Source organism: Homarus americanus, unplaced genomic scaffold, assembly GCF_018991925.1.
Source record: "Homarus americanus isolate GMGI-L3 unplaced genomic scaffold, GMGI_Hamer_2.0 scaffold28051, whole genome shotgun sequence".
Taxonomy (NCBI): Eukaryota; Metazoa; Arthropoda; class Malacostraca; order Decapoda; family Nephropidae; genus Homarus; species Homarus americanus.
This window is the reverse complement of record NW_024720144.1, coordinates 1,260,861-1,277,150: the sequence shown is the minus strand read 5'-3', so window position 1 is coordinate 1,277,150 and position 16,290 is coordinate 1,260,861. Positions and strand designations below refer to the sequence as shown.

Genomic DNA, 16,290 nt, shown 5'->3' with positions numbered 1-16,290 from the left:
TTGATATGGTTAAAACTAGAAAATGTCCATAATGCAGCCATTGACAAATCTGTAGTAAGGAACAATGTATGAATGAAGACTTCTTTCTTTTGCAGATGTATGGGGGAGCTTCTACTTACCCTTCCTGTACTCTCTCATCTCGTGTCTGGGTGTCCTGATGCTCCTTTGTAAGTATTGTACACGCTTAAAAGATTTATTTGAGGTCAAAGTGGTTTTGTGGGCACTCAGAGGAGTTTTACTGAACTGCCAGAATTTTCACATGCGACTCATATTTTGTGGTAAGAATGTATATGGCAGAATAATTTTTAGATTTTGACCATAGGAAAATGAGATCTGTCTTTTGTAAGTGAATCTGTGAGGTGTATGATGGACTCCCAGTGCATTATTCATCAGGGTGAAATTTTATAAAGAGCAACATCTGGGTTATTAATTCCATTTAGATCTGCAGGAATTTGTTAGCTCTTGGTATTGGTTGAAGGATATGTATCAGTAAACATATCTGAAGATGTTTTAAAGTTCTACTCTGCACACATTTATTAAAACAAATGTACAGGTATCAATTTTGTCTGCAGTGTGCACACCTGTTGGGCTGGCCCACTTGTTTACTGCCATGGGGAGATTGATGGTTAAACCTGGATTTTTACGAGACCTGGCTGAAGAGTACCAGGCTGCTGTGATGAAAGAGGATGCTCTGGCCCGCCGGCTAGCACGCCCATTACGCCCACATGCCAGACCCATCACTCGTTCTATTGCTAATGCCCCTACTACAGAGGAGCTTTTACAACAATATCACGCCATAAAGAAAACAAGAATTAAATTAGGTATGTATGAATTTATTTATGGTTGTCTGCTACTCCAGAAAAACTAGATAATGTATAGAGGTTTGTTTACCTTAGGAAAACATGTGTTGTTGTCTTCTACAAAAAGAATATGTACAGTATAGATTTGTGTGTAGTGCATCTGTAGTAATCTTCCACAGAAAAGAATGCATGTGCAATAAAATTATGTTTGTGAATCGTAATTTCAGAAGAGACTTCTTTTAGGATGGATTTAAAGAAAGGTTCTCTGTGCTGTACAGTATATACATGAAGTTATTTTCTTGGCAGATGAGCGTCGTCGAGCTGGGATTTTTCAGCGCACTCTAGCATATCCCCTGGCACTGCTGTTCTTGCTGGCCTTAACTGGCACAGCTGTGGTCCTAGTGGGGCTCAACACCTTACAGTTACTTGTTGGTATAAAGGCCCTGCCACTAGCCTCAGCCCCAGCCATACTAGGAGAAGCCCAGCAGGGCAAGGTAAGAAAGACTCCAGCTACATTTGAAGACCTAATAATGTTTGCAGGAGGAGAGTGAGTATGGGAGTCATAAGAACATAAGAATGGATGAAACTGCAGCGGGCCTATTGGCTCATGCTGGGCAGTCCCATTTACACCCAACCCCTATCGATTATATATCTATCCAACATATATTTGAAGCTATCCAGCGTGTTAGAGTTAATGATGATGTTTGGTAACATGTTCCACTCATCCACTACTCTATTTCCAAACCAGTGTTTACCTATCTTGCGCCAAAATCTAAATTTGTCTAATTTAAAACCATTGCTACGAGTTTGCTCCTGGTTGGATAGTTTGAGTGCCTTTGTTAAATCGCCTTTGTTTAGCCCTGACTTCCTTTATACACCTCGATCATATCGCCCCTCACTCTACGTCTCCCTAATGAGTGCAAATTGAGATGCGTTATCCTGTCTCTATACTCGAGGTTCCTAATGTCCGGGATTAGTCTTGTCATTTTCCTCTGGATTCTCTCTTGAGATTCTATATCCGTTCTGTAGTATGGTGACCAGAACTGAACTGCGTAATCCAAGTGAGGTCTCGCAAGCACAAGATATAGTTTTAGAATAACATCGTTAGTCTTGTAACTAACACTCCTTTGTATGAACCCAAGTACTTTGTTAGCCTTATTTCGAGCAAATGCACATTGTTCACCTGGTTTAAGATTCCTACTTATCATTACTCCTAAATCTTTCTCAGTCAGATTTCTCTCTATCAGCATTGTTCATCTGATATCTGGTTTCTCTATTTACATCTCCTTGACTAAGTACTTTACATTTGTCCACATTAAATTTCATCTGTTATCTGCCATGCGAAATTTTTTTTAGAACTTCCTGTAGTTTTGCGGAGTCATCGTCAGATTTAATTACGCTCCCTATTTTAGTGTCGTCAGCAATTTACTTATGTTGCTGTCTATGCCTATATCTGTGTTGTTTATGTATATAATAAATAATCATTAGATGCTTTAGTACCCCTTTTGGATTTGTGGTGAATCTGCATGCCTATCATAATTTATATGAAGAATAAGCGTACTCTAAATTGTATTAAGATTAGATGAATGGATAATTTTTATGATTTTAAATAACCACTGTGACCTGCACATGATCCAGATTCATGATTTGTCAATTGATATCTTAGAGCATTTGTCATGGCCATCTAGCCTTTACCACTCAACCCTCATTATGGTTTTTGAATGTACAGTACTGTACTGCATTGTTGGTGTTCAGGATCAGCAGCAGGGTTGTCTGAATTATGAGGTCTGGGAATTGAATTGAACTTTTATTATTCTTTAGTCATTACCGTATTTTTTGGCGTAGAAGATGCTGCATCGTGGAAGACTCGCCCTGATTTGGAAATGTAATTCTAGGAAAAAAACTTTTTATACTTACCAACCGACACCAGTGAAACTGTTGCTTTATATACAGCCATTTTTGCACAAGTACACACACCTCTTTGAATATCATCACTTAGAACTGCTTATCAGTCGTCATTTTCATATATTTTTAATAAAAAATTTGTATAAGAAGTGGAAATATTTAATACAGCACTCATTTTATACACCTGGTCACCTCCGCTGTAGTGTTTACATTCTTTCTCTTGATTATGTCGGTATGACAATGACGCAGTTCCTCAATAGATGGCACTGCCGTACCAGTGCCATTAGTAAACAAACCGCACAGCAGCAAGGGTTGTGTAGTTACAGCCGTCTATTTTTTTATTTCTTACCTACTGAGTAAGTAAATAATCGTATTTTTCGCACTACAGGTATATCAACAATATTAGTTAATCAATTGTTTTATAGTATAGAGAATACTTATAATTGCTAAGTAATGAGGTAACAGTCTTTGTAAGGGGCTGATTTCAGTTGACCTTAAGAAAACCTCTGCTACAACCCATCAACTAGCATCGTGGAAGACGCACGGTAATTTTCAAGGTATATTTTTGTAATAAAAAGTGCATTTTCTACGCCGCAAAATATGGTATAAGCCAGCAATTAGGGATTTGCCCTTGCAGATGAAATGTTATTAGTCAAAGATAATGAGCACCAAGCCATATATAATATTTTGTACATTGCATGTTTACATCCTTATGCCTTTGACATCAGATATACCTCCCTACATTTTAAGGATAGCCACCTACTTTTCCGGAAATTTACCCCCCTGTACAGTACTATGGACCAGTGTAGCTGTTCTAGCTTTGCTTAGGGATATGTGTATAGATAGATAGATCAACAATATTGTTGATATCATGAAAATCATGTTCTTTTCAGCGGACAGTGCTTCTCTCAGTGCTGGGGCCTGTTGGTGCTGTGTTGGAGGTTGTGCTCATCTTGTACCTGATCGCTGCATCCCTGCTGGGTTGCTACTCCCTGCCCATCATAGCTAAGATCCGTCCCCGGCCAGGAGACACTCCCATGGTGCACGTCATTGCCAACTGTGTTGTGGTACTAATTCTTTCCAGTGCTTTGCCTCTCTTGGCTAGAACGCTTGGTGAGTGTGTCCACCTTGAGTTTTTATATAACTAATGGTGTTTTCGTATTCATAAATTTGAGTTGCATTATTATACAATAGCTGAAGCATGGGATTTTTAGTGGCCAACAGAGGGTTGATCTGAGTGGGCAAGTGTGGGGGTATCATAATCACCTTGATGTAAGCCAACTGTTTATTAAATATATGCACATACAACTCCTCCCCGACTTACGACGGGGTTAGGGACCCAAATCCAGGTCGTAAGTCGAAAATGCTTAAATAATACATAGAAAATCTAAAATGGGTGTCTCTTTTTCTTCTCAGCACCACAAAACTCTCACTTTTAAGCTTGCCAACTATTTTAAAGTGAATTACAAAATTTTTTTTTGTCTGTACTGACATTGGGACTCGAAAATACGTAATTTGACCAAATTTTGGTACGACTGAGGCAGGTTGTAAGTGCGGGTGGTCGTAAGTCGGGGAGGAGCTGTATTTTGATTCAGTAGATCTTAATCATATTGGAAATTAATTTATAATTTTCTACAGGTCTTGTACCGAGTTTTCTTTGTCATATTTGAGGTATCTCTAATTTTTTTTACCAAGCATCTTAAATTTTAAATCTTTCTCTGGTATTCTTCTATAGCTGATAATGCTAAGTGCTTTCATAATTACTGAAATACCACGGCAACTTGAGTTTTTTATATGATAATAAAGAGGATGGATAACTTCATCCTGAGTGGTTAGTTGTATGCAGTATTTATTCTTTTATCTAGTCATGGAAAAGCTTCATTCATGTCTGAAATATTATATCAGTGATGACATTGTGTAAATGGCTCTGTGTTCACTATCAGGAGCACTTGCCAATGGTGGAATAACATTTCAATGGAGTAACATCTACCCAAAGGGTTGAATGCTAAGAATTGGGAGGTGAAGACCTATCCAGCAACTCTGCTTCATGATCATGGAAGGAAAAGAATTGTAAGATATAATTTTGTTTACACCATCTGGGATGAAGTATTGTATAATGTGGAGAGATGATGCTCTCTTTCAGTGGGGATCAGTGCCAGGTTCCCTATTAACTCATTAAAGATTACCATTTCTCATTTCTAAATACTGTACTAGTCTAATGTTAATCTTTTTCTGCTCTTTATACAGTCCACTGATTTTTATTTACTTGTTGTTAAGTATTGTCCATAGAAATGTTATTACAGTATGCACGGATAATTCGCGGATTTTAATTTCGCGGTCCTCTATTATTCGTGGATGACACCCTGGATGTACCCAAGAATGTCTGTGGATAGTTTTAAAGTTGCCGGCTGGGACAGGGAGCCATTCGTCTTAGAGACCGTAATTTCCTTTACCTGTATTTTTTGTGTGTGTAATGATAATAATAATTATTATTATTAACGGTTTATTAAGATAACATGGCAGCCTGAAGGCTGAAAATATACAATGAACAGAGGTGATAAGTTACATATGGTGAAATTGGGAAGTGGGTCACTTGATTGAAAGCTTTCAATATGAAAACATAAGAAACATAGAGTCAACATATAAATTAACTATAGAGCTGATCTGTAGACATTCTTGTGACCTGATGTCGGTGCCAACAAAGTCCTTCCCACTGTTTTGATGGCTATTGTACCTGACTGCTAAGCTGCTACCTCACTACAGCTGCAGATGCACCACGTGGTCCGGGTAGGTCCTCCAGCTCACACAGGGTGTTGGAGATGGTTCATATTCCTCATATGATGTAGTTAGGAATTCATAGTTCCTCACCTGGGTGGAGTAGGGAGTCCTCATTTCTCTCCTGGTGTAGTTTGGAGTGTTTCTTGGCTTCTCATCCAGTGTTGGGGGTGGCGAGTGTACCGCGTGCTGGGTGAGTCAGGTCAAGGTGTCAGGTCAACATTGGCCGCTAAGTACTGAGTGTCGCTCTAACAGTTGTTTCTTCCTTTCGAGTTGAAATTTTCACTTTTGTATATCAGTTGTGGGTTGATCATCAATCTTTGCACTGTAATGTTGGTGGGAGGATGTTGATAAATCCAGATGGGGAGGAGGAGATGGGGAAAGGGAAGGCCCGACAGACCAGGCTGGCAGCTGTCTTCATGGTCAAGAGACCATGGAGACTACGCACGTCCTTACCCTATGAAGGCTGAAGGAAGTGTGTGTGCGTGTGCACGTGCTACACAAAATGTATACAAATAAATAAAATGGGGAAAATCCTCTTACAAATAATCAGAAACGAATGTATATTTTAAATGTTGAGTCTACCCTGAAGTCTACTTCATGCTTTATTAATAACAAAATATGGAGTGGAATGTAGGGTAGACTCAACATTTTTAATACATTTCTTTCTGATTGTATATTGTATGATACTCAGGTGGTCCTTGCACTCAGGGGTAAAGGAAACACTCTGATGTCAAGTCCGTAAGTTCTATTCCTGGTACAAACACAAAGGAGTTGAGACAAGGGTAAACAGCGTCCTGTCTTGGAATCTCTCTGGGTATCTCTTTGCGCATGCGCGCTGTATGCGCATGCGCCCAAAGCATGAACTAACACTTGGTGACAAAAGGGAGTATGATTATAACATATAATACAGAGACCTGAATCAATAATGGTAAATAGTACAGAGTTACATATTACAGGCATATTCGTCTCATATATCTACATATATATGTATAGGGGTGTACAGTATTGTATTGTATATATGTGTGTGTGTCTACTCACAAACATATATTACAATACCGATTAAAGAAATAGTTGTCTTAAGGGCAAACACACAAAGGGAATATACACTTCTTTGTACACAAGTAAAAATGTAACACACACACACACACCCCCCGGTAAGCGAATGTTATTCGTGGATTTGGCGATTCGCAGCCATTTTGAGAACCTAACCCCTGCGAATTTGAAGGGCATTCTGTACAGGTATGTGTTTTTCTCTTAGAAGTGAGGGATAATTGAAGAGATAATGTTCAAACAGTGAAAAACTAACCTTAATTAATCTCTCTCTCAAGGGATCACAAACTTTGACTTGCTGGGTGACTTTGGCAAGATCAGCTGGTTGGGTAACTTTTGGATAGTGTTGGGCTACAATATCTTGTTTGCCACTGCGGCAGCGTGGTGTTTGGTGAAGAAGTTTACTGCAACCATCAGACACGAGATATATATGAGGTGAGTGCATTCACAAAATATGAAACATTGTGAGAGAGTCTGGTGACAGAATACACATTTTAATGTACATAATACAGTATACGTATATGTTTGTTGTCATCTCATATCTTTAATACAGTATACTGCAATGATAATTTTGTGAAATACTATTATTTTATTTTATTTGCAGTAATTGTGTTAGCTCTTTAAGAATGAATGTAAACCTGAAAATTATTGATACAGATTTAAGCTGCTGGCCATGTGGCTTGTGAAGCGTGACACCTTCAAGTTACCAGCGCACGTCATGAATGGAAGCATGATAAACCCAGGGAATCTAAAAGAGGAGTAGAAAGGATGTTTGGGTATGGAGACCCAAATCTGAAAGACCCAGGGTATGTGAAGTTGCAGGTACCGTAAAATGAATCTTTTGTGTAATATATAATTTGTTTAACTATGGTTTTACACAAGAGAAATCTCTTCTTTTGTCTCATGGTTTAACATTACCTTGGGAAGTTACACAGAAGGTTAACCCTGGCCATGTCTGTCTCACCCATAGTCACATATGGTTGATGTGCATTGCATGTTGCAGCATTCAAAGCATTATTTTTACAGAAACAAAGAATTGATTACTTATGAGTTAAAAGATTCAATGAGTATTTGATGACAGTAAATAAAAAATCCAGTAGTATTGTATTCAAAAATAATTCTCATTTAGCAAAATGCTTCATAAACTTTAGGAAGCAAATATAATGTGATCTACAAAGAAAATAACAAATGAGAGGACTGTATTAGGTAGAGGACAGCCATAGGTGGTAGAGTGTACATTTTGGCAGACTGTAGTATAATACTGCATGTGGAAGTCAGTATAGTGTTGGTGGAAGTTAAATAAGTACGATAAATACAGTGCTAGATAATTGAAACGTGATCTGTGTACACAATGCCAGAGCAAAGTTTTGTTTACCAAATCCACTTCGAATCATATCCTATCTTAAGGTAAGACCCATCAACAAAACTTTAAACATTCAATAAAAGACTTGTTGGTGTGACCACTACTTATGCAGTCACTATTTGTTCAACTAAGAGATAAAAAAAATATGAGGAAGAAATTGGAGTATCACGGCAGCTTTTGTCAGTAACTGGATTTTCAGTCAAGTGAGTATTCCCCATATTGATGTGTTGCAGTGACAAAAATGGAATTTCTGGGTTAGTATTGTTAGAGGTTATGTTATATTGTTGCATTGCATCACATGTCCATGTCACTAACATCAAGTATATATGGTATCTTTATATTATGGTATACTCGTTTATACAGTATTGTACTGTATATGTTACTCAGTTTTTTGAGAAGTGAAAATGTTGTCATTCTGTTCAAAATTGCTCCCCAAATGCTGTCATGATATATTCCAGAAGTGCTGGTGGATGATGTTGAACTGTATATAATGTTTCAGATCAGGAATATTTATGTATCATACTTAATCTTCTAAGCATTTAGGAGTCCGCTATATAATTCATTACCTTATGGATTGTATTATAGCCTCCCAAGTTGACAGTTTTCCTACCCTGAGTGGCACAGCACCCAGCTGTGTGTTGTAATTAAAGTTAGTTACAAGCAACCATGACTGCCAGTTAAAATCTGAATGCTCAGTTAGCAATTTTTAGTACAGCCAACACTAGTGTCCAGTTTGCAGTATGTTGACAAACTGAGTATAATGCTTCCATGGTCAACTAGGCAAATTTTGGGCAAATGTTTCAGTGAGAATTGGTGTTGGTGTTATTAAAGTACTGATGACCATTGTGAAACCCAAGGTGCTTTGGATTTACATGGCCCAGTCTGTTTTGGGATTTTTTTTATCACTGAACTTGAAATTGGCCTTGATCCCTGGGTGTGTCTGTTCATAATTACAGGAAGTGGACATTGTACAGTATAAGAAAGTTCTTAATGGTGTGGTCCCATTCTAGTCAACAGAAAATCTTAAGAGGAATATACAGTAAGTCTAGTAAGCATGAAACCAACAGGAACAATTTTCATTGGTAAAGACAAATGTGTATTAGAGATTGAATGAAATGATATGTATACTGTAATATTCTTTAGGAGGCTCTCAGGTAATTTGCTAAAGAGTATTAATGTCAACAAGTATAGTACTAAATAAGTATGTTGCAATACTTTACTAAAGTTGCAAATATGAATACAGTAATAACACTAACAAGAATTTCTATTATTTTTATTAGCTGAACATTATCATCATTCCTAATAATTTTAATAATCCACAACCTTTGTCAAGAACATAGCAGCAGGAGGATTTTATTAGCCTTGATTAATTTATATATAATGTAAGAAAACATAATTGTTCCCAACTTATTGAAGCATAGTCTCTTTGTTTATCAACCAGATAACTGTGTGGGGTTACAGGGACTGAGGGCAGTGATGGCTCCTATTGTTTAAAAGTCATCAAGGTTCCTCACGTAGGTTGTGCAATTGTCTTCATTTACTGGAGAAAGTATCATATTGAAAAGACATTATATATTCACATGCTTATTCAGATTCATATTTTTTTAATTACTTATTTCAGAACTTCTTTTGTAAAACAAACACAGAATAATTATGGAATTTGATTATTTTCTGGTGATATGTTTTGCTAAATTCCATGCTTATCTCGCTTTTTTATTTATTTATTATTATATTTTTTATAACTGAATACTCAATGAACGACGACCTAGGGAGGTTTTTTGTTTTGTTTGTGTACCCCTCAACTATTTCATCCACATGAAGATATAACAGAGTTGTGGGTACCAAGTATAAACAATATGGACACTGAATTTATGAATTTATTAAGAAGGAAATATCAGAAAAATATGTATGAAGTGTACTGTATATTTTCTTTTTCTTAAAAGATTATGAGGTGACATTGAAAGAATACTTAAGACAGATAATAATGCAAGTACAGATCTATAGTTATTTTCCACATTACCAAAATTATATTGGTTCTCATTTTACTGTAATGTAGAAATGTGAGGAAGCTTTGTAACCTTGTATGATGAAATGAAATGCCAGTAGTAGCTGATTATTATAATGGCAGTCAATGGGCATCTTACAGGGACTCCTAAATTTTCTTGAGATGGTCTTGGTGTCTCTTTGGCTTGAATATTAATGTACATGTACAGTATTGTTAAGTATGATGCCCATCTGTTGGGGTCTGTTCCTACCACATGGCACTGTGACTTTGGTTCTGATTTCTGTTACTGGGATATTTAATGAAAGGGTAAACAAAAATCTTAAGTAAAGGAGTGTTGTATCACAAACATTTCATGGGAATATGTAAGAGGTCCCTTGAATTGTTTTGTAATCAAACATAAGAAGTTAGTGTGTTACATAAAACAATTGCAAAACACAAAAACATTCTTAAGTATTAATGGCAAAGTAAGTCTGGTGTTTGCTTAGACTCAATTGATTTTGGAGTAAGCAAGTCATGATCAGAGGTTTATCCAACACTGCTGGTGCCAAATTGAAGCAAATTAGCTGTTATGAAACATGTTAAGTTGGTTGTTGATCATTAAAGAAATTTTTTTTTTTAATTTAACATAGGAGTACAGTACCAAATTAGATCAGGTATCATTTGATAGATTGGGCACTGGCCAAAAAAAACCCCATCATTTGGTTTTGGAAAAAGTTCATCAAAGGTTAAATTCATACATCTTATAAGGCTCTTTGGTTGAACACAGTTCAGTGCAGACCTTTTTGAAATACAAACCTAATTTAATTTTGTGAATGATCATAATCTTATACAGTATAAGAGGGGGGTGCTTTTCCAAACAAAATTACACTGACCTTGACCTTTGAGTATTGATTCCAAAATCAATTGTCCTGTGTGTCTTTAAGGGCATCTAATAGGAAAATTGATGAAGGTTTGAACTGAAAAAGATAAATCGTGCAGAAACCATTGTTTAACAGCAAACAGCAATTAGTGTATGAAAAATGACTCATAAGAGGGAAAGCAGGCTCTTCAGTTAGTGCATCTCAAAACAAAAGAAATTGCAAGAGAATTTTACTTCTGGTTGTTTATGCTGAAAAGGGTAATTAAATTTTCCCAAAGTATTTATGCTGCAATAGATTTCTAGGGGGTTATTTAGTCATAAGTTTTATAGCGAGTTAAAAGTGAATGTACATCACGTGAATAGTAATGTTGGTTTCATTTTCAAATCATTCATGCACAACATACATACAGTACTAGTCATGGGAATGGATTTGCAAATACAGTATGCAGAATACATGGACTAATGTTAGAATTTTGTTTAAAGACTTCCTTGGTAGCATGTAGAAAATGAAATTGATTATAGTTAGTCTTTATCTACTGTCAGCTTATAAGAGATATCATAAATGGAAAGGAAGTTTTTATTATAATAATAATAATAATCATCATCATCATTATTGTTGTTGAATTGTAAATAATATTGGCTTTTTCTCACTTCATGTGGTCTTACCTGTGTTGTGTACCTTCTTCAAAGCTGCAGTCAAATTCTCCAAGTTAAGTGTAAAAATGTTTTGGTTGTGCATTTATGGGATGACTTATGCAAGCAGCAGTCAGTATGAATAAGAATCACACAACTCTCATCCTTCATATTGGTAGTTGATAAAATTTATAACACAAGGAAAGACGCTTGTGATGACACTGAATGAATAAGGTCTTTTAAGCCTTCGATTGACTATGGTTTGAGAAGACAGTATCTTCTGACTGTTAGCATACAAGGAATTCAATGTTTAATTCACTGAAGTTACAGGGAACATGAATGTGAATGCTAATATTATTTGTCAGTGTTGGTCAGAAGTGTAGAGGATTGTCAAGTCTGAATTTGTTATTCATCAAGGTAACACAAATTATGAAGGAGCTTTATGTAAAGTTTCAGGAAACTGCAATGGTACAATGTTGTAGTATTTATTATTTTCTGCTGAGAATGTTACATTTGTGGGTGTTCAGAAAACATTGTTAACTAAGTTAAAGTGTGCTTATGTTTATCATGCTGGTTAAGTAATTAGTTCATCTTTAACTGTACAATGAAATATTACCTAGTCTACAGTAAAATATTCTACACACACACACACACACACATCATTACTGAAAAAATCATACCAGTGATAATCCTGGCAGGAGCTGGTCTGGGGAATTCTTTTCCTAGTTGTGTTGCTACTCTGGCAATCATTTGAGGTTTCATTGTGTTTTCTGAACATGCACTTTTATGTTGAATGATTGACCTGTTGAAAAGCCAGATGATCTGTTACCCATATGTAAATCACTCACAACCAAAGACTTCTGTAAAAATCTTAGCAATAGACTTTTTTGTTATTTCTTAAGCTCATTCATATACGATGCTTTTTATCTTTGCTCAAATGTACAGGGATATGTTTTGTGCTCCAGATTGCACATTACTGGCATCTATGTAATATGTTATGGTTTTTAATAATAGATTGTATTTGTTTTTTCTTGTGTTGTTTTGTATCTAGTATATATAATTTTTGTATTATTGCAAGGTCAGATGAGTGGGATTTTTTTTTTTTACCTTTTTTATTGTATGATAATTTTGATATATTTATGTATACATTTTTTACATGTGTAAGATATGATATTAGCATATGGAGCATCAGTAATTACATCATGCTGCATTTGGTGTGATGGATGAAAAAACACTAAGGTCATGATGGGAATCCATCTTTTTTTTTCTCTCTCTAGGTGTTTAGTCAAGTTTTGAAAAACCAGAAAGCAGTCAAGTTGTGTGTAAAGTAATTTGGCAACCCACAGATAGGATTTCACTCAAATTCAAGTAATGTACCCATATTATCCTGTAATTGGATGAATTCACTACATTTCTTCGGACTTGAACACCTTTGATTTGCTGAACCATAGGATTATAGATATCCTTCTACTATTTACAAATTTGTCATTTTGTGTGTCAACAGTACCAACAAGACCTCTGCAGCATATAACTAAACAAATAGTTATATCATGACAGAGTTCTTTGAATTATTTCTGGTGTAAGTTTCATTATAAATGCTGGTGATACATGAAGACAAATTTTAGTAATTTTTTCCAATATGACCAACTCTCTGTGCATGTGGCAAGAGAAAAATTGGCTGTTAGGCGAGAGATACGAGTGGTTTGAGTGGTGATGGTAGCTATTGGAAGGGAACAGAAAAGCTCATGCATATTGGAAAAGGAGTTTGAGGCAGTTGTGGGTGAGAAGATGGTGCGAGTGTATCAACATGTTGCTTTAAAGTTATTTGTGCACTTGTTGCAGAAATGTTGAGCCCAGTCATTTATTTTTTTCTTCTTTTATATATACACCAAGATCTTTCCTGTATTAGTCTTTTAGGGACAATTAGCTTTATAAATTCACGAAGGAAACTTTATTTCAATACCTTGTTAAAGGATATCAGGGATGTTTCATGATCCAGAATTTCACTCTCATTTAACCCCATCAGTGGTGAGCCTGTAAGTATCCTTGCAAGCATTTACTATTGAGTTATGTTCCCACAAATTTACAATATATCGTTTAGCCCCCACAGTTTGTGCGCTTCAGTGTGATGCTAGACAGGCAATTAATTGCTTCAGTGTGATGCTAGACAGGAAATTCATGACATCAGTGAGGGTTTTCCCAGAACTGTGGTGAGTACTATGGTTATATGTTTAACTTAATATTTAGGATAAACCCCCACTAAATTGCAGGGTGGGGGGGGGGTGGGGGTGGGGTTCCCACCAGCCAGCCACCCACTCTGGGCAGCATTCCTTATTACCACTGAAGGGGTTAATTCATCATGATTGTATCTTCACTTTCATAACATAAATGACATCTGAATGAGAATAACTGATATTTCATGTGTTTTGGTTAAGCATTAGGCATCATAAATGTTTCATTATCTTTCTCTTAGTGTCAGGCAATGCACGGTTCCAGTCACTGTATCATAATTTGCCATTCAGTGAATGCTTTAAAGTTCACACAATCTTGTATTGCCTGGAAATACACTACAGTACATTGAACTTAGTTTTCAAAACCCTAATTACAAGAATATTCGTATTTACACAAGTATGACATATAAAGATATGTTTAACTTTAAAGATTCAAGACCCCTTAAAAAAAGTAGAAAAATCCACTAAGGTGGCAACAGTTTCACATGTAAGCCCTTTGGGGTTTTGTGACAAGATGGTTCTTACATTTGTTTACTGTGGTCTATGTCTGTCTCACCTTGTCATGTTTGGGAATGTGGAGATTTCTGTGTGTTTTATGTACTTTCGTAGTGTTTAAGGAAATTTGATAAAATTTTTAGTTTTCTACTTATATTTATAAAAACTTTGAAGCAGGGAGTATTGTATAACCATGACCAAAGTCTAAAATGCACTAGAATATATATGTACATGTTCTGGGGGCATTGCACTTAAAAACATGTAGTGTAGTGTATAAAAAAAAAAAAAAAAAAAAAATAATATAATATAATATATATATATAAATTAACCGCTCCACCTTGTTTAGAGAAACATGATGCATCAAAGAAGACCTACATATTCTTCTGCTATATGTCCTTCATATCTTTATAAATTTCAGTAAACTTTGATTGTGATATTTACATCAAGGTTCTTAATCTCTGTAACCAACATTTAGTCCACTATATACTATTTTTTTTTTTAATATTTGAGAATCATCACAAAGCAAATTATGAGGAATTTATTCGGGGGCCTGGCTGTTCATGGTACATAATCAAAATGTGATGTAACTGAATGGGACCATTTTTTACTTTGTAAACTTGTCCTAAGTTTGTAATATTTTTTTTAAGCTTATGTAAAATACCGTCTTACACGTTTAAGAAGTACTTATAAAATATCTAAGTCCTGAAACCTATTTAATGGTTTATATTTGTTCATCATTGTAGAACTCCCTGCAGTTAAGTAGTTAAATTTAAGTATAAACTTTACCCAACCTGACAGTCCTGAAGATATGGAGGTAAAGTTTGGTGGTTGCAAGTCTCTGGTTCAATATGTGGTTATGTATCTACATGATGGAATTTCTTTATCCATTTTTTTTAATAATTGTCATCCCTCATGTTTTTCTTAGTAAATTTCTGCTGCATACTAAGGATTATTTTTTATTCTAAACAGATATAAAATCAAATAGAACCACATATATATTATATGCTCAATGTTTACAATATACAGATAGTAGTGTTTTATATTATATGCTCAATGTTTACAATATACAGATAGTAATGTTTTAAGTTTAAAATGAGAACTTTGTGCGAACTGCTTATTTCTTGTTCTTTTAAGACCACAAAGGTTTGAGGCACAGTGAGAAGAAACTGAGATTCCTAAATGTTTTCAAGCTCCTTTAGGTTTTGTCTCAAAAGATGCACAGCAAGTTAATCAGTATTTTCCTCCAGGATTATATATGCAACATGACAAGAATATTAACAAAAAGTACCAATGCTTAGTGTATGTATGTTTGTGTTTACTGGTGTTTCAAGGTTATTGTCTGATTTAAAAAAAATTTCCCCAAGATAGTCATGAGTGAGTGGCTCATGTGTATATATAATATAGACCTGTACAGTGAAGTAATAAAGTGTCAAAAATCTTTGAATCTTTAAATTAAATATAGCTTAAGGGAACTGTTTTGTACTTTATGCATAAATCTAAACTTACAGCTATGCATTACATTGATAAATTTGCTTCAAAAGTTCTCAACACCCTCCTTTCCACTTGAATTTGTTCATTCTCCAAATTCTTCATCTTTCTGAGGTGCAAATCTACAAGATTTGGGTGGGTATATATATATATTCTTTGTTTGGTGCATCATAGAAAATGTGAAATATTTCCCATGCACCAATCAGAGAATATGTGAAATATTTCCCATTTTCTTTGATTGTTGCATCATAGAAAATGGGAAATATTTCCAATTGTCTATGATGCAACAATAAAAAATGGGGTATATTTCACATTTTCTATGATTGGTGCATGGGAAATATTTCACATTTTCTATGAACCAATAAAAAATGGGAAATATTTCCCATTTTCTATGATGCACCAATAAAAATGGGAATTATTTCCCATTTTCTATGATGCACTAACCAACGAAAATGGGAAATATTTCCCATTTTCTATGATGCAACAATCAAAGAAAATGGGAAATATTTCATATTTTCTATGATTGGTGCATGGATAATATTTCCTATGGTTGGTGCATCATAGAAAATGGGAAATATTTCCCATGCACCAACCAATGAAAATGGGAAATATTTCCCATTTTCTATGATGCACCAACCAAAGAAATGGGAAATATTTCCCATTTTCTATGATGCAACAATAAA

General features: G+C 35.4%; 1 protein-coding gene across 1 annotated transcript in view; it reads left to right on the top strand.

The window, feature by feature from the left end:
• LOC121860429 (protein LMBR1L-like) overlaps positions 1-15,557 on the top strand; it is a 91,103-nt gene extending 75,546 nt beyond the window's left edge. The window contains exons 6-11 of the mRNA XM_042357587.1: positions 96-167; positions 573-821; positions 1,107-1,294; positions 3,599-3,818; positions 6,812-6,968; positions 7,191-15,557. Of these exons, the coding sequence (XP_042213521.1) occupies positions 96-167; positions 573-821; positions 1,107-1,294; positions 3,599-3,818; positions 6,812-6,968; positions 7,191-7,296 (992 nt within the window). The 3' untranslated portion in view covers positions 7,297-15,557. The remainder of the gene's footprint in view (positions 1-95; positions 168-572; positions 822-1,106; positions 1,295-3,598; positions 3,819-6,811; positions 6,969-7,190) is intronic.
• Positions 15,558-16,290: the final 733 nt, after the last annotated feature.